Source organism: Cryptomeria japonica, chromosome 8 (genome assembly GCF_030272615.1).
Source record: "Cryptomeria japonica chromosome 8, Sugi_1.0, whole genome shotgun sequence".
In the NCBI taxonomy this organism is placed as follows: domain Eukaryota; kingdom Viridiplantae; phylum Streptophyta; class Pinopsida; order Cupressales; family Cupressaceae; genus Cryptomeria; species Cryptomeria japonica.
In genome coordinates, this window is record NC_081412.1 from 599,566,578 (window position 1) to 599,589,558 (window position 22,981).

The 22,981-nt window shown below is 38.1% G+C and overlaps 1 protein-coding gene across 1 annotated transcript in view; it reads right to left on the reverse strand.

Annotated features, from left to right (window-relative positions):
- The window catches only part of LOC131049300 (uncharacterized), a 91,193-nt gene extending 82,879 nt beyond the window's left edge, over positions 1-8,314 (reverse strand). The window contains exons 1-6 of the mRNA XM_057983348.2: positions 7,101-8,314; positions 6,253-6,508; positions 5,383-5,842; positions 4,264-4,703; positions 4,049-4,160; positions 3,554-3,611 (exon numbers count right to left, since the gene is read on the reverse strand). Coding sequence (XP_057839331.2) covers positions 3,554-3,611; positions 4,049-4,160; positions 4,264-4,703; positions 5,383-5,842; positions 6,253-6,468 — 1,286 coding nt within the window. The 5' untranslated portion in view covers positions 6,469-6,508; positions 7,101-8,314. The remainder of the gene's footprint in view (positions 1-3,553; positions 3,612-4,048; positions 4,161-4,263; positions 4,704-5,382; positions 5,843-6,252; positions 6,509-7,100) is intronic.
- Between the last annotated feature and the right edge of the window lie 14,667 nt (positions 8,315-22,981).

Consider the following 22,981-nt stretch of genomic DNA (forward strand, 5'->3'; position numbering starts at 1 on the left):
AAATGTACAATGATAATTGATTGAGATTACAAAGAGAACCCCTTGGTTATATAGGCCAAAGTGAGACATAAGATTGCATATGATTATGGAATGTGTCTTAATCTTATGACTTGAGAAATAAAATTATAAGAATCTTAAGTTTACCTTAAGTGAAACGTGTGAATATGACCTATGTAATGAACTAGCTAGCTAAAACACTCCTATCACACGAACACTAAGGGTTGGTCATTCACAAGTTTCCACAAAATAATATTTTAGAGCGTTGTAAGGTTTCAAAATTTGTTAGTGTATCCACCATAAGGTAGGTTGAGTAGATGTTTGCAACCACGTGTCTCCTTCGCCAATTGTTGGAATTTTACAAAGTTTTTAGATATAGTGTGATAGACCCTCTTTCTTGTAAAATTTTCTTTCACCGCAATTGTTGGTGTGATTTTAATAGGGATTTGATTATTGTTGCAACTCTATAATTTATTATAGATTGTCAATTATAATAATCTCTCTTGTTATAGATGAATGTTAGGAGTTTGGAGAGGGATCATTGAGTAGATGTGATTGTTATGCATCATAACTTTGTTTTTACTTATTGATTTTGTTTATAACGGTTGAATATACCTATGTGATCTACTAAGACACTAATCTTAAGACTCAGAACCTTCCATATGCATCAAAATCAATAAATTTAGTTCTCAATAGTAATAGGAAGTAGAGTAGAATTAACGCATGTTGTTTATGGTTTAGCAATACGAAATAATAAGTAGAATAGAACTAATGCATGAGTAAACTAAATCTATTAAATATTCTATGAATCATTTCTAGCATAACTATACTTTGCAAATGTGTATGAAATGTCAAACAAAATAATCTCAAGGAGTTGTATTGCTACAATTATTTTGTAGATATATTTTTTAAGTATCATATTAGTTGTAAAAGAGGTCTATGACAACTATTATATCTTGTCATAGTTATAGCGGTCAACTTTACATTTGGATATCGCTGCATATTTATTGCTATCATATCACATGTTAAATGATTCACAAACCTATTAAGGAGACTTCTAGGAACATTCTAAGATTAACTTGAGCTCAAAGTGCAATAGAGATTATGCACTCTTAAAGTAGGCCTTGAATAATCCTCAATCTATTGATAAATCTCTATTTCATCCTCTTACTAATATCCCCTAGCCTTGAAGGTGTAACAATAGTTCTAGGATTGTGGACTCATAATTTTGGGATCTAACACTTCTAATGATGTTACTAAATGATGCACCCTTCACAAATGAATTGCTAACAAGCTCCCCTAAACTAATTGGGTTTCCAATAGAACTAATTAAGGTCAACTTATCTAACATAATGGATTTGATTCTTGGAATTTTTAAGTCTAATGGTTTGGGTGTCCACAACCCACTTCATGACAGTTATGTTGGCCACTCATACTATTTTAGTAGGTCAAACTAAAAATAGGATACCAACAAGAAGTTCACCGACACTTGAGGAGGATCTACTTCATCACAACTTTTATCCACTTCAACTAACTCAATGTTAGCTTGTCACTCAATCTCACTAGACTTTTTGACCTCTTTTTAATCCTCATTAAGATATCATGGGCGGGTGAAGAGGAAATCATGTGGTCTCCCATTCTATTCCAACTCCTCACATTTGCATAATTCAAAGTGTCTTTGTGCTATCCTATTAACAAGAGCATCTACATTGATTGGTGGGAATATATGCTCACACAATGCACTCAATTCCTCATATTCTATGGAAAAGGATAATTGAAGATAGATGAAGAAATAATAAATATGTATAACCAAATTATTGAAAACATGAAAAAAACTACTCTTTCTTTAGCATTGACAATGAACCTCTTCAAAGAAATATTGTAGTACCTTCAATGATTTTTGACATGCAAGAGAAATGATTTCTAGTTATCTCTAGACTAAATTAGATTAGAGTTTTTTTTAACAAATGGAGCACAAGCATAAGAAATAAACTATCATATCGATTGGGAACTCCAACAAACTTATCTCAGTACAAGAATTTGCTCCTAAGATATATCACTTGATAAGGTAGCTGAACAAGAATTGGATCATGCCATTCAAAACTGCATTCCTAAAGGGGTTTCCCATGTTCTTAGCCAATACATGGATTGACTTCTTTCTCTGAAGGAGTTTAAAAGAACACCTTTTCTCCATTGGCTGATGGAAGAAGCCTAATTATGGATGGATCACCATTCAAATTCTTCAAGTTTATCTGGCCAACTATTCATGATGATTTTGCATATAATTTAGGCTTCCATCAAGTTAAATTCTTAAAGGAAACCAAATCAATTATATGGCAAGATTGATGCTTATAATATTGGTGATTGCATCTCACAAGATCATCACTTAAACTCTTGTAATACAAATCAAACCGCTTGCTAAGGATATAATGAGAAAGGAGAAAATTAATTTATTCTGGAGACAATTCATCCTTGACAAATCACCTATTTGAAAGCTTACCTGTTTGGAAAGCTTGACAAGAGAGTCAATGCACCATCTTGGATCGACTCGTTGCTCAAATGAGATCTCAACTTCCCCTCCTCTATTTGGTAGAATTGGTTAGTCTAGTACAGTAATCAACCTTTAGCTTTGTCTCTAAAGACAGGAATCCAACCCTTGATGAAAATGTTGGAACTCACTTAAAGCTCCCTTTCACTCTCCACATCAAAGATCAATAGATTAGTAACAATATCACTATTCTGGTAAATGATTATCTATTCATCAAGATGAGCACTACCTTGCAAAAGGATTGTCGATGGCTAAATGGGAGCTTCTTTGATTGCTTTTCGCTTAAAATGGTTCATCAATGCATCCTGCTTGGGTCATCTTCAGAACCCTGATTTAATAGGAAATGGAACTGCAAATTGAAGAATTCCACAAATAGACCAGCTTAAGTATGGCTACATGAAATCCAAGATTGATTCAACATCACTATTCATAGCCTGGAGACTGCTGCACTATGAACACTTGGTGAATAGGTTTTATCAAACAAGCCAAGGTTTCTTGTTCCTTTTATAAATGCAACTAAATGGTTAAACACACAATCCAGACGGGCAGAGAAGCAAAGAACATATGATCCACATAGATGTATGATTTGCCAGCTCTTCTCCCTAAAATTCTTGAAATAAAGCCTTGCTAGGTCTTAGCATCTCTCTAAACATGGTCAATGAAACTTAAGAGAGCTTAAATCTCGCGGAACAATGGATGTATTATTGCTTGCTATAAAAAAGAACGGTTTCCTCATAGTAATCCAAAGATTTCATGCCAACTTCTTGCCTATAAATGTCTTCTTTTTCCAAAATTTCCAGCGTGTTTGGTCTCTGAGGCAAAATTTACTCAACAAATGAATGCTTTTGAGTAGCAACTCTTTTCAGGTTACTTCAAGCTTTTTTGGTCTCTAATAACATTGACTTAACACATGAATGCTTTAGAGCATCAGATGACTTGTAGCAATCAAAAGCATTTCCCTTTAAAAAACTGGGGGGTTTAAAGGAATCAATTGGAGCCTTCTCTAACCTGGTGTTGAACCCTGTTTGACCAACAAGAAGTGGAACCAACAAGCTTTCCAGTATACCTGCATTGTTCATATCACTATGTGATATAACTACTAAAATGAGGAAATGGCTTACAGTCTTTAAAACGCATGAGAGTAACTTATTTATTGGTGCATCCTAGGAGCTGGATAGCCGTTTCCCTAAAATGAATGTTAATTGGGGCACTAGGATGGTTGTTTGTGTTTCTTCTTTTACTGTATTTAGCTGCTTCCCATTGGGAGGCTGTGATAAATTTAACATCTTTTTCACTTTGTTGCTGTCTGTTTCCTCGATGGGGCCAGTTCAAAGTTAGATACTTTGCTGTATATGCTTCTTTCTGCTGCTGTAGTAGGCTTTCCAGAGTCTTTACAGAATTTTTTTGGGTTAGTTGAGGAATCAAGGCAAAAGTCTGTATAGATAATATTTAAAACCCTTTCTTTTTGTCTTGAATATCAAGACAAACTTATAAGAATAGTACCAAGAGCATCTACATTTGCACAGCATAAATTACAAATAATGTTTATATTATTGAAAGTTGAGTTCCAACGTATTACAATATGACTTTTATAAAGTCTCTCCATCATAACTTCCTGAATAAGAATGAAAAATAAACATGCCATTAAATGACTATTAATATAAACCTTAATATTCCAACAGTTTAAACAAGTCTTGATGCCTCATAAGATTACTCACTTTCATTCCCATATCAGGCAAGCCATCTGAAACAGAAAACATAATCGTACAGTCTTCACTTTCATCAAACTTGTTCACTTGTAAGCACAGCCTTTCTTCGGTCCAGGAAGGAAGTTCAGTGGGCTCATTCCAAGAAAACCATCCTGGATTAGATGGACATGAATTACTCTCTAGCTTTTCATCCATGTTTGCTTGGGGTAATAAATTATTCTGAAAGGCATCCCAAAGAGCTGAATCTTCATGAAAAAATGGCAATGCTCCTGTCCAAGTTTCATAATCAAATTCTGAGCAAGGGTCTGACCAGTAATCTTCAAAAGGTGAGACAATTGGTGAACCCTGATTTGATTTGTTCTGCTCATTTTCTGCTTGAGTTTCCTTTACTAGCCCTTTTGAAGGATTGGAATTCTCAGACACACCCTTTTCCAATTGCTCCTGACAACCTGGAGGTTCAGAATATAACGAGTAGCACAAATTTGAATGTGAACAAAATATAGAGAACAGAGACATGACTTATACAGCTAGTAGTAATCCCACAACACAAATATCCGAGTTATCACTAAAACAAATTTCACAAAACTTGGTAACATTTAAATCATTGTTCCACAGAGTTTTCTGATTGGGGTGAGGATGTGGGAACGGGCGACCAAGGGTCCAAATTTAGGGGTGATGAGGGGACAGCGGAAAAATGGTGGCAGAGTGGCAGTGAGGGGCAGCACTGATAGTGAATTGAAATTTTCAAGGCAAAATCTGCAATATAACATCTTTGTGAGTGTCCCATGAAAGATAAACTAGTTTTCATGAAGTTAAAGGTTACAATCAGTAAGTAATGGCATGTGCCATATAGCAAGCGACCCGGTGGCATCCCTGGCAGAGGTGGTGGCACTGTGGAGGGTCATTTCCCTCAAGTCCTCAAGTCTCGAAAACATACCCCTAATGGGAACACATTTAGGGGAAACACGCCTTGTGGAACGGTTTTTAAATCGAATTAATACGCCTTGTGGAACGGTTTTTAAATCAAATTAATACACCTTGTGGAACGGTTTTTAAATCGAATTAATACAAACTATGCAAAAAGAGGGAAAAACAACTGAAAGGCTGATCAAGTGAAAGTACAATTACATAAGTACATATTATTGCCATCGGGCATGTGCTTTTCTTCTTTCATGTTTGACCCATTTATCTCTTCATTATTGACAAGAGGCACCCATGTTTCTTCCGTGCCATTTAGAGCCCATACAACCTTATTTGGTATTTTGTTGGCATCTATTTCACTTGTGCCCTGGGATGCACTGAAGTTTTGGAAGGTACTTTCAGTTCCTCTGCCTCCTGGTCTAATCTGATAAGACAAAGGAAGAAATGAACCAGCAGCAATGGAAACCAAAATAAGTGGGAAACCAAAAGACCTGTAGAAACTTGACCATTTTAAACTTACATTGGTTCTCTCTTGAACTGAAGTTCTACTACTAAGATCATATGCTTTGTGCTTAGTCTGAAAGCCTGTGAAATTTGCACCTTCCAAGAATTCAAACACTTTTGCTTTAGAAGGAAATCTTTTGTTTCTCACAGGGTCATAGTAATACTGTACAACCCACAAAAACAAGCCTGTCAATAACTTAATAAAATGTTATCTCCAGGTTACCAAGTTCACAATACTCAAAAACCAAAAAAAAACTATTAAACTGTAATGATCTAAGAAATGGCTGTTCAGTTTTTAGAATGTGTTATATATAAATTATCTTCATACATCATAATTTATGCATCGGTGAATTCTAGTAGCTGAATAGCTGTTCCCATGATCGAACGATGAAACTATATCTACAATAAGACACATTAAAGTTACCTTCATACATCATAACTTATGTATTAGTGAATTCTAAAAGCTGGATAGCTATTTCCCATGATCGAAAGACAAAACCATATCCACAATGAGACACATAAGATGAGAAATTTAAAAAAATGGGTATGTAATAAGGATTGCTGAACACTTGCCTTGTCCTTAGAGCCAGCACTGCTACCGGTGACCCGAGTTTTAATCTCGGCAATCCATCCTTTAGGCAGCCAAGCTGGAGAGTCCATCACTTTGACATCTCGCTTTAACCTACGCGTGGAATGAATAGTACTCGAATTGCAGGCCACATCATCAGAGATGGATTTTCTCTTACCCTCCATTTCCATTGGTGTCGATTTCTCTTTATGCCCCTTCATAGCCAGATGTCTCCAAACAACATTATGCAAAAGAAGGTCTCTGTTTCATAAGCAATATGTCAATCACAATTAGATTATTATATATATTTTTCACAAATTTATATAAAATATGTTGAGAGATATTTTTAATAAATCTATATAAAATAGATTGAAAGATACATCAATTCAAATATATCTAGAGATGGAAAGATAAACATGCGATTGTTATAGCATATCTATTGTAGGCTCAAATTTGATGTTCATTCTCTGCACTCCATGACACACTTCAACATATTGCTCCAACCTGCAGGGTTCTCACGTTTTGTGGGTGATTTAAAATATAATATTTTATGTTTGATCTTTTTTATCAGCAGATGTTTTAGTTTGATAAGTATTACACAGGTCTGTTTTTATGGGTACTAAGATTCTCAGCAGCAGAGCTGTTATATAGTTTTGTAAGATGGTTTGAAAGATGTATGAAGTTTAAGTTTGAATGTAATGATGCTGTTTATGGAATGAGCTGAGTCTCAGTAAGACAATGTTGTAATGTTTTATTCTGCTTAATATATAAAATTTCTGTTTGTTTCTTCTGTTTAAATTTCTTTTAACTTCTCCCCTGTTTCCTGCAAGGGGTATCAGAGCTGAGGGTTTACCAATTTTCAAGAGCAGAAGAAGCAAAGGATGAAGAGTGTTGAGCACCATCCTGCAAGTGAGAGAAAAAGAGCCTGGTTCATGGAAGTTTTGAAGAACAGAGCACATGATTAACGGGTTGCATAAAGAAAAAGAAGAGTGCAACAAGAAGTTGTTGTGCGAGAACAAAACGCTGAAGGCAATTTGAGTTGATTGCAAATGCAGATAGAGTATGAGATCTTAAAGCCATTCAAGGAGGAACCGCCATGTGATGCGGTGAAGAAATTCATGAGGGAAACCATAGTTGTTTGTTTTTGGAAGCTGTTGGGAACTTGTTTGCCGCCACCAAGGTCAATATGGAAGTCGCCCAAAGCTGAGGTCACAGACTTAAGCTGCTGCTAAAGTACAAAGAGTCGCGGAAAGCCAACGAGTTGCTCACTAGAAGAAAAGTAATTGCAAAGAAGTTGACGTCCCCTGGGGATAGCTGTGTTGAAGTTGTTGTCTGCAGCAAAGAATGTCACCATCAAAGTCAGCCAGGAGTAAAGAATATGTTACTGGTTAAGTGGTAAAGTTGCAGATTTTAGAAGTTTATTGGTAAGAGGAAGATTATGAATATTATAAAGTTATGAAAAGATTAAACAAAATATAGTGTGTAAAGTCAAGAGAAAGAAGTTAAAGATTGCTGAAGACAAATGAGATCGTAGTTTTAAGGGGTCTGGAGATTATAGTGCAGCAATAGAGTCAACAGAAGTGATGTTTTGAGCATGAATATTTGAAAATGCGGAAGGTGAATAGTGCAGATGTGTAAGCTGCTATCAAAGACAAAAAGACTGATCACTGGTGTGAAGAGAATAGAAGAGTTGAAGCCACTGCAGAAAGGCCAAATTGGTTAATAGTAGACGTCAACAAAGAGGAGGCAGATTGGTTTTTTTTTTCAAAGAATTAGGTCCACATGTTTGTGAAGCAACCAAGGAGGCACAACAACCTCATGTCCCCTGTGTAGTATGGAAATCTGCTTTAGAAAAAGCAAGATATAAGTTTTGTGTAGCATCCCTTACAAAACAAATCTGCTGGTTAAAAAATGAAGAGGCACAAAAATTACACTGCCAAGAAAAGAAAGAAGCCATTCCCTGTTTTTGAAAAGGGCCATGTTGTAGATGAAGAAAGAACTCACCATATAAAGAAAGTAAGATGCAACCAAAAACAAAGGTGTTTCGTTATTTCATATTTATTTATTCTTTGAATTGAATGTGCTAAATAATAAAATTCATAAAATCACAAGCTTCCACAAATTTTTCAGTTCAAATTGTTAAGCTTAAATTGCAATACAAAATTTATGGAACCACGCGTAAAAATTACAAAATTTATGGAACCACGCGTAAAAATCTCAATAGCACCCACTGAATTTTTTTAGGAAGCCCCCCCTCATGTTACCCTAGCCTAAGTCTTGTGGGAACTTTGAAATAGGTATGATCATGTGTTTTGATTGACATGCACGCAAAATGTCGAAGCACATACAAGGCATACAAATTGTTGAAAATGAATCATTTTCATTAAACAATACCGGACAATCTGTTTTTTGATTTACAAATGACTTATAATATGAGACCACCCCATACTCCATGCAAAAGAATATGCATAGAAAATATTTCACTTAGATGCAAGTTGCAGGGTTAAAGCCAGATTCTAAAACAATATAGATCTGTTGAAAATGGATTCTTTTATAGTACACAATATCGGATGATCTGATTTTGGGTTTACAAATTACTTATAGAAATATAGCACTACTCCATACTTCATGCAGAGGATATGTGGAAAATTAGACCGGATATGGACTACAATGACTGTAGGATATGCATAAAAATAGATTTCTTCAAAGAACTTGTAAGAAAAAACTTTCAAGTTGCAGGTTTAAAGACAGATTCTACAGTCATATAAATATGTTGAAAATGGATCCTTTTATAGTACATGATATTAGATAATCTATTTTTGAGTTTTCAAATGCATTAATAGTAATATGAGACTACTCCATAGTCCATACACATTACAGAAGGATATGCATAAAAAATATGAGAAATTAGACCAGATATGGACTGCAATGACTGTAGGATATGTAGAAAAATAGATTTGTTCGGATTTTAAGTGAAAACTTACACCCAGATGCAAGTTGCAGGCTTAAAGCCAGATTCTACAACCTTTACTAACATCCTTTCTACTTGGGTAAGTGTTGTGACCATTTCACACATTGCCCCATTAGAATGGGGACCCCCTCTTCTGTTTTTGGTTTTGCTTTCTCTTTGCTTGTTTTTCTCTCTGCTTTTAGGATTTTGAGTGAGTGAGTGGTCTGTCTAAGCTAGCTGGATTAGGGCTAAACCTTGGAAGCTCATTTTTAGGGTTTCATTCAAGCTAAGTCTAACCAAATTTTGGAAAATTGTTAGTCTTCCTGAAGGTTCAAGATTGTCAAAATGAAATATACCTTTTAGGAGAGTCAAATTGGTTAGGTCGGGGATAGGACAGGTCTCAAGTCAGGTCTAGATTGAAGGAGGGTTTTTCTGGGTGAGGTCCAGTTTGTTTCTGAGTCTGAGTAAGCTAAGCATGGTCAGTGAAGAAAGGGAGTCCAGTCGGCCAAGTTAAATAGAGAATGAGATGGATTAAGGGCCTAAAAACCTAAATTCGCTCCTGACCCTTCCAGGGGGCCTAGGGTGAAAATCTTTAGTAGACTGGATTTCCTTCACGATTTTGGCTAAGTTTTGACATGTTTGAGGATGGATTTATGTGTTCTTGCCTAAGGATGAATTTGACCGATTTTGGAGAGCCAGATGATGCCTAAAAGAGGAATTTCGCTCCTGACCCTCCCAAAGGGTCCAGAGCGAATTACATCCTAAACACTATTTCTTGCCTTAGATGAAATTACAAACTGGTTCCTGGCCTTGAAAATGATCTAACCTTGCCCTGTGAAATGGTTTAAAACTAAAAAATTGAGCAGTTTAGCCTGGAATGAAAAAATCGCTCCTGACCCTTCCAGAGGGTCCAGGGCGAAAATTCTATTTGAGCTTATTTGTCATTAATTTTGGCTAAATTGTGATGTGCAGGGCATCTTGGAGGAAAGATTGGACATCGTTTGATACATTTGAAGATTTGAAAGCATGAGTAAATGAGGAATTTTGGCCAAGAAGGGTAATTTCGCTCCTGACCCTTCCAGAGGGTCCAGGGCGAAATTCCCAAATACTCCTATTTTGCAGTGAAGAAGGTCAAGTCTGTGGCATGATTGAAACAAGGACAACTCCCTTTTGCCTCTTGAGGTTGTTTTGACTTGGAAAAATGAAGGATTTTGCCTAAAACCAAATTTTCGCTCCTGACCCTTCCAGAGGGTCCAGGGAGAAATTTCTTCAATCACCTGTTTTCCTTGCAAAATCAAGTCAAGCTTGGGTTTGGATGAGGGAGGAATAGTGTTTTCTTCCTTGGAGAGATGAAATCAACTTGAAATGATGATGGAACAAGCATGAATTGAGAAATTCGCTCCTGACCCTTCCAGAGGGTCCAGGGCGAAAATCTCTATTGGAGTCATTTCTTGCCTTGTTTGGTCAAATTGAGGTGTTTAAGACATGATGAAAGGAAGAAAGAGCATATTGTAACCCTTGGGCATGTTTAGAAGTGATGAAAATGAAGGATTTTAGCCAAGAAGGTGAATTTCGCTCCTGACCCTTCCAGAGGGTCTAGAGCGAAATTCCTTGCAAGCCTATTCTTTTGACCTTGTTTTGGCTTGAGACCTTATCCCTTGGGTGAAAGATGATGTTTAGTTGCCTCTTAACATGATTTTGAGTTAGAAAAAGGAAGAATCAAGCCCATATCATGAAATTCGCTCCTGACCCTTCCAAAGGGTCCAAAGCGATTTTTTTCAAAATCACTCTTTGCTATCAAGTTTTTGCTAAGGCAAGTATGGGATAAGGCGAAAAATAGAAGGAATTGCCCCTGGAAGATAATTGAGATTGTCAAAGATGAAGCAATTGAGCCTAGAAGAGATTTTCGCTCCTGACCCTTCCAAAGGGTCCAGAGCGAAAATCCTCAAAGTTATCCTTTCTTCCGAATTTTGAGCTAAACCAAGCTTAGACATGGGAGTGAGGCAAGTTGTTCTATGCCTTGGAAATGATTTGAAGTTGAAAAAGTGAAGGAATTGCCCTAAAACCTAAAAATCGCTCCTGACCCTTCTAGAGGGTCCAGGGCGAAAATCCTTCAAACACCTATTTTGCCTTGCAACAACAAACCAAGCATGCATGAAGTGAATGAAGAGGATCATTGCCTAACCTTGTGAGGTAGATTGGAGTTAAAATGATGAAGGAGTAAGCCTAGACAAGAAAAATCGCTCCTGACCCTTCCAAAGGGTCCAGGGAGAAAATTCTAAAACCTATCTTTTCCTCCAAAGTTTGAGCAAAGCTAAGCCTAGGCATGGGTTTAAAACAATGTTTGAATTGCCTTGAAGTGAAGAGAGATTGTTGAAAGTGAAAGTTTTGATGCCAAGAGGGAAATTCGCTCCTGACCCTTCCAGAGGGTCCAGAGTGAAATTTCCAAGTCCTCCCCTTTTCTTGCAATTTCAAGACAAAATCTTGCTATTCATGACTTAGGTGGGAGAAGGACATGATGTTTTATGCCTTAGAAGTGATTTGAAGCTAAAGGAATGAAGGAATGTACCTAAAAACTCAAAGTTCGCTCCTGACCCTCCCAGAGGACCCAGGGCGAAAATCATAAAATCAACCTATTTCCTTTTGAGTTTTTGCTAAGGCAAGGATGCACCAAGTTTGAAAAGGCCTTTGAAACCACTTCTGAGTAGATGCTTGTTTCAAAAAATGATGATTCTAGGCCAAGGAGGAAAAATCACTCCTGACCCTTCCAGAGGGTCCAGGGCGAAATTTCTTCAATCACTTATTTTTCTTGCAAAATCAAGTCAAACTTGGGTGGAATGAATAAGGAAGAATATTGCCTAGCGATGAGTGAAGGATTCAACAAAAGATGATGAAGGAGTTAGCCTAAGGAGGAAAAATCGCTCCTGACCCTTCCAGAGGGTCCAGGGCGAAAAACCCTAAAAACACACTTTTTCTCCTAAGTTGAATAAAACTAAGTCCGGAATGCAATGAAAGAGCCTATTTGGAGCACCTTGAAGAGGTTTTTGAACTTTGAAAATGAAAATTTTGAGCCCAATTGTGAATTTCGCTCCTGACCCTTCCAGAGGGTCCAGAGCGAAATCCCCCTAAATGCACTATTTCCTTCAAAATTTTGGTGAGATAACTCAGTGGTGCAAGGAAATGGATCCTGGAGGTCGATTTGGAAGAGTTTTATGATCAAGCCAAGGTGGATTATGACCTAGGATAAAAAAATTGCTCCTGACCCTTCCAGAGGGTCCAGGGCGAAATTTACATTTTCACCTAATTACTCATGAGAAATGATTAAAAATTGAAATGCAATACCTTGATTAGGCCAAAACAAACATAAGCTTGCCTTCCAGGAGATTTTGGAGTGAAGGGAATGAGGTGTTCAAGTCTTAAATTGAAAAATCGCTCCTGACCCTTCCAGAGGGTCCAGGGCGAAAGCATTAGCAAGCTTCACTAGGCCTCAATCCAACCTTGATATTCCCCAAATCACCAAATTTGCTAAATTCGAAACATTTGGGAGGATTAAATTAAATTCGCATTAATTAAAGGCATTTTTAATTTAATAAATTAATTTTTAGGCCTTGAAATAATTAAAAAATCCACCTTGGAGGCATTAAAATTAATTTTAAAAAATTTAAAAAAATACAAGTGAGCGCTCAAAATCATTATTATGCCTTTATAGGCAAGTTGGCCTCCTTTTTAATGGATTATTATCTTATTTTAAGGCTTATTTCCTAGGTCGGCCTCATGGTTAATTAGGGTAAGCGCCCTATATAAGAGGGGTGTTGTAGCAAATACAAATCATTCATTCATTCCTTCTTATGCGAATTTAGAGGAGCAGATTTGAGGAGCGAAATCCAGCAGATTGAAGGCGAATTTCTTAGCAAGTTGGGAGATAATTTCCAGATTTTGAAGTTGTTTGAAGGATAATTTCCAGATTTTGAGAAGCTAGTGGAAGGCGAACTTCTTTTGAAGGTTAATCAAGACAATTCATCCAAGAAGGCCAGCAATTCAATCCTTATCCAGCAAGATCTGATCTTGTTTCTTCCATTCACCAAGGTTCATAGTTAGGCTTTCAAAGGAGAAGGTATGAGGAATCAAATTATTTGAAGTTCTTATCCAAGGCTTGTTTTAATTTCATAGCATTTTTTAGAAAAAGGTCCAAGTCTTGAAAGTTTGATTCCATTCATAATTAATTGAGAAATGAGGAATTCTAGATTTATCATTAATATCTTAAATCTTCCCTTTGAAGAGTCTTAATTTCTACACTTTAAGATATGATGCTTAAATTTTGAAATTTTGTGTAGGCATCAAATGGCGACCCCCAAAGCCGGAGGATCTACTAATCGACAGGCTCTCATTAAGGAAGATCAGAGAGGTGACGAGTTGGAGACCAGGATCGTGTCCAAATGGAGTAATATCGGAGACACCAACTTAGGAAACTTCAATGTGAAGAAGTTCCGAGAGGTCCCCTACATTGGCAAGCCATCACCTGTTGCGAGGAAGATAATTGAAAGTGGCATCATCAAGGCTGCAAGTTTCCCTCCCGCCGTCAAATGTCATGAGCTGATGATCGAGTGTGCCCGCCACTATGACTCACAATCAAGGACGATCGTATCCAAAGATGGGAACATCTTAGCTTACCTTTCAGAAGAAGCTATAAGCGAAGCTCTTCATCTTCCAGACCATAAAGATATGATTTACAAAAGCTTAGAAGGAGCTAGGTTGATCTATGAAGATGATCCTAAGACTTGTCTGAATCTCATCAATAAGAATTGGTTGCTCAAAAGTCGGCCTCGCTTGAACAAGATTCCCAATACACCGCATAGGATCGACTTCCAGGAGGAATACAGAGATTTGATAACTTTGCTCAATCAAGTTACAGGGGCTCCTCAAGCTTTCTTCTTCGAGAAATGGATGTTCTTCTTCATTCAAATGATAGTCCAAGGAAAAGGAATGCTTCATTGGGCCAGAATTATTAGCAATTGTCTGGACATGCAGTTGAGAAGGTTAAGACCCACCAAATCATTCCACATGAGCTCATATGTTATATATGCCTTAATTAGAAGTTTCGAGTATGCAGGGCTACCTCACAGAGGAGTGATCGGAAGAGGACCCGGAGAAATAAGGGTTTGTGATTCTTATGTTCATCTACATCATCCGCCTAGAAGTAACTACAAGTTAGTCAATGATACTTTCACGATGAACATTACTAGGATATTGCAAGGAGGAATTCACAATTGTTTGTCTCTGGATGCACAAGACCTTGTGAAGAAGTATGGCGCCTGGTTCATCCAATTCAAAAGTTCACATACATCAGAATTCAGGGGTGTCCTTCACCTCCCTACATGTTGCCAAGATATCCAACAGACAGGATAGTGCTACTTGAGGTGACTAGACAGTTGGCAGCTTATGCGAAGGCATCCAGACACAAGCATGGAAATGGAATTCCCGTGCCCATCATATTGGGGAATTCAGTTGAGGTGTGTCCTAACACTCAAGCCTCGGAGGATGCAAAGAAGGAATTATCTTTATACTCATTCTCATTCTTTGCCTCGCAGGAGAATTTTGATCCTCATGGTTATATGGAGGAGACAGTCGGCAGGAAGTACAAGCATGAGTCTCAGGTGGAGGACTTTTGGATGAATCTCCTAGGTGATTTAGAGGTTAAAAGAAAGATGCATTCCAGGCTACCCTTAGATCTCATCAGGAAATGCAAAGTTTATAGAGTAGCCGATCAAGCCCAGGATAATGGTAGATACCTCCAGTCGTCCTATGAGAAAGAGGACAAAGAAGTGAAGATAGATTGGAATGAGCCTGAGGTTTTAGACTTGAGAGATTTGATGGCTCCCGTTTTATCATGCACTCGCAGATGGGCGGATGTACAACATCAAAAGTTGAAGGAGCAGAATGTATCAATGACATTTACTTTGGAGGCAAGACCGGAAGAAGGAGAAGCAAGCGTGAGTGAGAACACTTCTCATTCCAAAGGCTCAAAGAGGAAAGAAAGACTTGAAAAAAGGGAACCTTCCAAGAAGAAACAGAAAACCAATCCTGATCACCCACCAAGCACATCTTCTCGACATGAAAGGAAGGCAAGTCAAGGAGATGATCAGGGAAAGATGGTATATGAAATTGATGAATCTATGGAATCCATGGTACAAAATGACAAGCAAGAAAAGGGACAGACGCCTCAACATTCATCAAGTCAATCTCCCCAAGTTGATGCTAATGAGCTACATGAAGAGAAGAATGATGATGAAGCGACATCTCCTTTTTGAGAGGATAGACCACTGCTTAAAGAAATACAAGTCAGGGAAACAAGATTTGCCATTCCAAATTGGTTAAAAGAGAGACTGACGAGGGTAGTCGTGGTTGAAGAGGAAGAAGATGTATTTGATTTAGAAAGTCTTATAGGAAATTCTCAAGAGGTAATGGAAAAGAAGAAGGCCACAAAGATGTCCAAGGTAATAAGAGATGAGACAGGATCCAAGAAATTGCAAGTAGCTACACCAATAGTGGACAAATATGAGGGTGAGATTCTTGCAGATGAGTATGACTTAGAAACATTTGAGCTTGGTCCACTTACCTCCGAACAAGTGATGGAAGAAGCAACCGATTCATTTGAAGCACTTAAAGACAAACTTAAAGAAGAAATGGAAAAGAATAAGAAGCTTGAGAGGGAGGTCAGTGCCTGGAGAAGCTATTTTAGTCATCTCAACCAGCCCTTGAGACGTCAGGATCCAGCAGTATCTCCTTTACAAGCACTCCCTCTTGAATCAGTTGACGAGGCAGAAAGGGTCAAGAGCTTGGTTCAGCTTATGAGTTCTTGGATTGATAAATTCCACACGGTAGCCATTGAATTTGCAACGAGAATGATGAAGACAGTTCATCGAGCTATCCAGGTCCTTGAGATTATCCATAATCTATTGATAACTGTAGCTGCATTCACTCACACTAGAGATGTTATCATTCCTATCTTACAAGTGATAAGAAAAACATCAAGGCGGGTTCTGGCACAAGAAAAGATAATGGATGGAGGAGCCCATAACCTCTTACAGTGGTCAGCTCTGCTCCAGATGAAAGAGGTCCTTTTTGAGGACATCAACACCAGATGCAGTCAAGTTGAAGGTATCATTCATCCAATTCAAGATAAGGTGTTTGAGGTGTTGTGTACCATTCTTGACAGGCGGATCGAGATCGAGACAGATGTGGACATCCAAGAGTTGGAGGAGAGAGTCAAGGTCATCTTTTGCAAAGAGGAGAACATCATCACAGATAAGCAATGGGATCAGATGTTCACTACTATGTTCCTGATTGAGAAGACCAAAGAGCTTGAACCTGGATGGGAGACAGCTCTTCTCACTGCTTTTGATCAAGTCCTTCACTTGGAAGAACAAATGAAGAATCTTCCTAAGATTCCCATTGCTGAGATTGAGGGAATTGTGTCCAGATTCATTGAATATGCTAAGAAAGAGCATAGGAAAGGGAACAAAATTCTAGATGAAAATTTGTTATAGGATGATGTGGCAGTTTAATTCCTATTGGTCTATGTTTCCTCGATATTTGTGCCAGTTAATTTTGGCTATGCATTTGATGATGCTTATCTAAATGGGGACCTTTTTGTAACAAACCCTAATTAGGGTTTAGGTTTCAAAATCTCAGTCGTTGATCTTCTTTCGATCTGGGCCATTCATTGTATTTGAGGATGCTATATATACCCTCACTCATTTTCATTTTGAGATAGAAAAAGTTAGAGAAGAGAGAGAGCTTAGAGAGAAGAAAGTTATTGTGTTGTAAGATTGAGTAGTGAAGAAAGAATTTTGAACAATTGTTGTCTATTTGGCTTTGAGATCAATAAAATATTGAAGTTATGGTGTTTTATTGCAATACTTGTGGCTATCTTCATGATTGTTTATCTTCTTGAATCACTCTCAGCTGAAGTAGTATTTAAGTTTAAGTTTGAAGGACTAAGTGTTGTGCTTGATCTTTGGTGAGATTCACGTTCCAAACCACTAGCTTCTTACTGATTGTAAGGACGCCTTGTGTGGTCAACTGGAAATATTGAGATTGCTTAAGAATTCAATCATTTTTGGAAGTATTGATATGTATCTCTATGATAGTATCTATATCCTTGATGATTTGAAAGTTACTGAATCACCTTAGAAGATCGCATCAATTCTAGTAGAGTTGTAATTTCTTGGCGATACTGAAATTGGTAGAATCTTACCAAGTCTAGCCTTCATTGAGTCATTCTTAGGATTAGATTAGCATTTCTTCCTTGAAACCCTTATCCTTTTGACTTTTTTTTGAAAATCTGTTAGTGTTAGGAGAATCCTGTTCCTGCAGTCGAAAAGAGAGTAACACGGACAAGCTTTCTCTGAAAGTACATAAGGCCCCTTGAAGAAACAACATATACAACGACCATTGGTGCTTATCCACACGTAGAGATCCTACAACGAAGAACCTTGAAGTCATCCCGATTGATCCTTTTCGCGACATCTTCAGCATTCGGAGACTTTAATCAAGAGAGGATAAGGTACCTTTCAGGTATTTTATTCTGTGTTTGGTCGTGTACAAAATACACATCAACAGTAAGGCCAATAACCCAACAATACAAGAGCTGATTTCTCTTAAACATTTTAGTTAGAAATGTTCTAGTAGACACACATGCAAGAAGTGGAAGCATAGACAAGACGTGCACAATTTTGAAAAACAATTCCTGCAATGCTGAAAGTGATAGCACAATCAAAGTGCATCAATTGTTTGACACAATGATTCAAGGAGACATTACGCATGCAAAATAATAGCCCAAGGGGTCCGTCATTTCAAGGAATCCATGCAAAATGTAAAGCAGCTAACTATTTGACACAATGTTTAAAGAAATGTGGTCTGATAGAGAAAAATGTGCAAGCATAGGCAAGAAAAGTGAACTGTTTGATAGAATGCCTCAAAGAGATGTACGGTAGTGAATGTTTACAGGCTCTACATGAATTGGGTATTGGAAGAAAGTTTTAAGAAATTTTTAGCCAATATAAAGGCAATTCATAATCCACACCAAAAAATAATTTTCATTTAACTTTGGGAAGAGAGTGAGAAGTGGGGATAGCTCTGCAACCTAGGGCACATCCCTTTTGGCCTAGTGCAAAGGCCGACTCCACACAAGCGAGAAGTTGCTCGGCACTGGCAAAGGCGGTCTTCCCCTCTCAATCAACAAGGCTTGCATTGAATGCAAGCATTTATTCATCTCCAAAACTTTCTTCTAGGTGTATGGGAGATGTTTCCCATGGTAATTCGCATAATGTGGTGGCCACCACTAGAAAGAATAGTGGGAAAACCTTCAATGAGATCGTCATTGAAGCGCAAAGCTTACCGGAGGATGCGAAATTTGTGGCCGCGCAAGAGACTTCCGACGAGAGTTGTACAGGAGATGGAGCAAGTGGAGGTAAGCCCCGCCACCCTTTTCATTAGACCTAACTTTGAAATGATCAAATAGTTGAACAGAGAGAAAGAAAAGATTAGGGATGTAGCTGTCTTTCTTGTGGTTCTTGATTCTAGTAAAATGCCCTCTCGAAATTACATGAACAATTGGTTGCAAAATGTTGGGGTTAAAAAATTAGGTTTTAAATTTTTATTTTGCCATATGATTCAAAGAGGGTTGTTTATTATTTTCTTCAAAGATGCTAAGAGTAAAAAATAAGTTGTAAAAAGAGAATTTTGAACCATTGGGAATGGATGTTTTAGGGCCATTGGTTGGAAACCAGAGGCCAACAATGATGAAATTTTAGCACTATCATGCCCTAGATGGGTTACCATAAGGAATATACCCCCGTTTTAATGGGTGCCTAAAACCCTAAAAGCAATTGGCAATGTGCTGAGAATGGATGAAACCCCATCCCTTCTACCTCACATTTACGCTAGGGTTTTGTTATCCATTAAACCTGGGTTTGATTTACCAATTGTGTGCCCCATTGAATTCCTAGGAGGCTTAAATGCTTGTTTTCTTTGTAGAAAACAGGGTCCAATGAGGAAACATTGCCCTCTCTTGAAAAATAACAAACAAAATATCAAACCTTCTTCGAAGGGTATAATATTTGAGAAACCTAATCCCAATGGTAAGGGTAACACCATAAAAGGTCCACAAGGACAGAGTAAAACTCCTGATTTTGTTCCCCTCTCTAAGTCGAACCGAACTCTACCTCTCTTGCTAATTTGCTTGCCAAGCCAGCCCCTGAGACTATTGTGCATACTCATAAGGTATCCATTATTGAAGATCTTGATAACCTACATGTTGTTGTTAAGCTACCCGCCCTAAAGATGTCAATCCTCTCTCTATTCTGGATGACAAGTCTCAAAAGATTGAAACCTAGACCAAACTCCCTAAGCACAGGCTCCTTAATGCGCAACAACTTATCCTTGAGAAATTCAAGCAAATTTCCAACACCAGGAGAAGAATTGAAAAACAATTGAATGCAGGGCTTAGTAACAACAATAATATGTATAATGTAAATCTTAAAGAGATTCAGATCCTTATGACCTCCCCCTACTAGGGATGAGAGCAGGATCGTGGATAGGGAGGTCTCTGATCTCAGTATCAGTCTATTTGTGTCTGGTAGAGAGGGGAACTGAAGCCTTCAATCTCTTGATGCAGATCAGTTACCCAGTGCTCAAAATTATGAGCCTAGGGAGAAACTTATAGAGAATATCAAGACTCCTGATTGTAGTGAGTCTTAGCAGCTTTTTGATGTGGTTAATATTTCTAGTATTCCCCCCGATGCCAACCACATTCTGGAGGATAGTGGGGGTTTAGGTCTTGCTAGTCAAGGCTTTGAGTTTGTCCCTGTAGGAGGAGATCATGAGGAGAACAGGGATGATCAAAAGATGGATGGTATTGAGGTTTGTAATTCAGAGGATAATAAGGAGATCAATTGGGCCATTGTTCCTTTTCAAGGCACTCCTAAGGTAGACCTACTTGAGGAAGCCATGAAAGATTTTTGAATCAAGAAAGCTAAAGAGAAGATAGGTGTTAAGAAGGAAAAAAAGGGTTGAAAAACACAATTCTACTCCATTGGGATGTAGACCCAGTGGGTCTATTGCCAGCATGGCTGAGAGAAGAGTGTCTAAAAGTACACCACCCAAATGTTATAATACATTCAGGGCACCTATGGATACTACCCCTTAGTTTGCCATGGAATTAAATTATGTATCTTGTAATGTCAGGGAATTGGAGTCTCTAGATAGGAAGTATGTTGTTAAGAGATTTCTAAGATTGTATAAGGGTGTGCACATTCTCCTTTTACAAGAGTTGAAGGCAGTTTAGTTCTCTTTAGACATTAGTTTGAGATGCATCTGAAGGGATGCAGAGCACTACACCACTAAGCATGTTAGAGGCAAGGTGGGTGCAGCTATGTTGATCAGCTATAAATGGAGCAAGTGTGTATCCAGATGGGGATGCTCTCTCTGCAATAGATTAGTGTGGGTTATATTGAAGCATAAGGATAAGGAAATAGGAATCTGCTCTTTATATGCTTCTAATGACCACAAAGAGAGGATTGAGTTATGGAAATAGATGACCCAGATGGAGAATATCCCTTGGGTGGTTGGGGGGGACCTTAATATGATAGAAAGCCCTTCAAACAAGATAGGAGGTAAGAAATTTGAATGGAAGGGGGAGGAAAATATTTTTTGGAGTAGAATGATAAACAAGCTAAGGCTATTTGATCTAGAGGCAAGGAGGAAAAGTGATGTCAATGATATACGGTTTACATGGTGTAGTTTTCAACAGGGAAATAAAAGAATTTACAACAAGTTGGATAGACTCTATGCCAACAGGGATGCAATGCAATTTTGAAGAACAACAAAGGAGGCAGCGTGAAGGTCATCCCGTACACCCTCTTTGATCATCACCCCATACGATCCATGATTACTTTTGGCAATCCCCCCTAGTCCCTTCAAGGAATAGGGAGGATTTTTCCCTGAATACTAGTCTATTAATGGATGAAGATGTTCTTCAAGCTGTTTGTATCATTAGACAATTCAATAGATGGAATACTACATTGCATAATGCCAGAGAAAGGTGGAATCAGAATGTGAAGAGTTGGAGGGTCCTATTTTAGACCATGGGGAAAACAAAGCCAAAGATCTAAGGAGGGTGGAAGCAGAGATGCATAATAGGCTGATTAGAGCAGAGGAGTGTGTACAAAACAACCCCTCCTATAAAGATGCCATTGTAAGTCCTCACTCAGGCTAAAAATGCTTTGAGGAAGATTCAAAGTGTCAAGATCTAGGGCCTTAAGACAAGAGCCAGAATGAACTGGCTTGAACATGGTGATAAAAGGTCTAAGCTTTTCTTCCAAATCCTTAAAAGTAAAGAAAAAAGAGAGAAAATTGACCGTATATGGGAAGGAGATAGGAGCATTATTGAACAAGCAGATATCCAAAATGCTTTCATGCAGTTCTATAGCAGGCTTTTCACATCAAAAGATGATGAGCAAGGTAAGAAAAGGGCCAGAGAAAGCATTCGATACATCATTCCAAATAAAATCAATAGAGAGGACTCTCAAAAGCTTAGTAGGGATATTACTGTGGAACAGATTAAAAAAGCCATCCTTGCTTTAAGCAATGATAAAGCACCAGGTCCAGATGGACTACCGGTTGAATTCTACAAAAAGAATATAGATTGGATTGGGGATGACCTGCTGGTATTATATAATGAGGCTCTTGTCAAGGGGTCTTTAGGGGGTGAGATAAATAGTGGTATAATCAAATTGCTACCTAAAGAGGGGGATAGATCCCTCATTAAGAATTGGAGGCCAATTACACTTCTAAATGTCTCTTAAAAGACTTTAGCTAAGTTGTTGGCTAGAAGATTGGAGGGTATCCTTCTGAAGGTGGTGAATCCCACCAAAACAAACTTTGTGAAAGGGAGGTACATTTAAAAAAACTTGTTATCATGTTGGGAGGCAATGAACTGGGCAAAGGAGTCTGATCAATCAGCATCTATGCTATTGATAGACTTTGAGAAAGCCTATGACAGGACTGAGTGGAGTTTCATATTCATGATGATGAAGGGGTTGGGATTTCCTAGGCAAAACTGTTTAATGATTAAGACACTGATGGAGGATACTAAGGCATATGTGGAAGTCAATGGGTGCAGATCTGCATGCTTTGATCTTACCGGGTCTATTCAGCAGGGATGTCCATAGGCACCTTCCATCTTTGTCATTGCTATGGAAGCATTACACTACCTTTTGAGAGATAACCTCCTATCTCCTCGGGTCAAAGGTGATACATTGCCTAATCAGGAAGAGTTATCCAATATTTAGTTTGCAGAAAACACTGCCATTTTGGCTAAATTGGATGAAGATAACCTTTTGGCTCCCTTATGAAGAAATTGGACATTTTCTGTGAGGCTTCAGGGAGTAGAGTTTCCTTGCCTAAATCTATTATGTTAGGCTGGGACAAGAACCTCCCCCCCCCTTACCCCAACTGGTTTAGCAAGTATCCCTTAATATGGGGAGGTCTAGAGCATCAAGTGAGATATCTAGGCATTCCTTTTGCCCTATGCCCTAACGTCAAAGAAATTTGGTGCTGGGTTAAAGAGAAGAAATTAAGAAAATGGAATAAACAATACTTATCAATTGCAAGAAGGATACAGGTGTGCCAGAAGATTTTATCGTCATACAATATATACTATACCTCTGTCTGGCTTTTTAATAACTATTAGTTTAATTATATCCAGAAGTTGATAAGGGAAT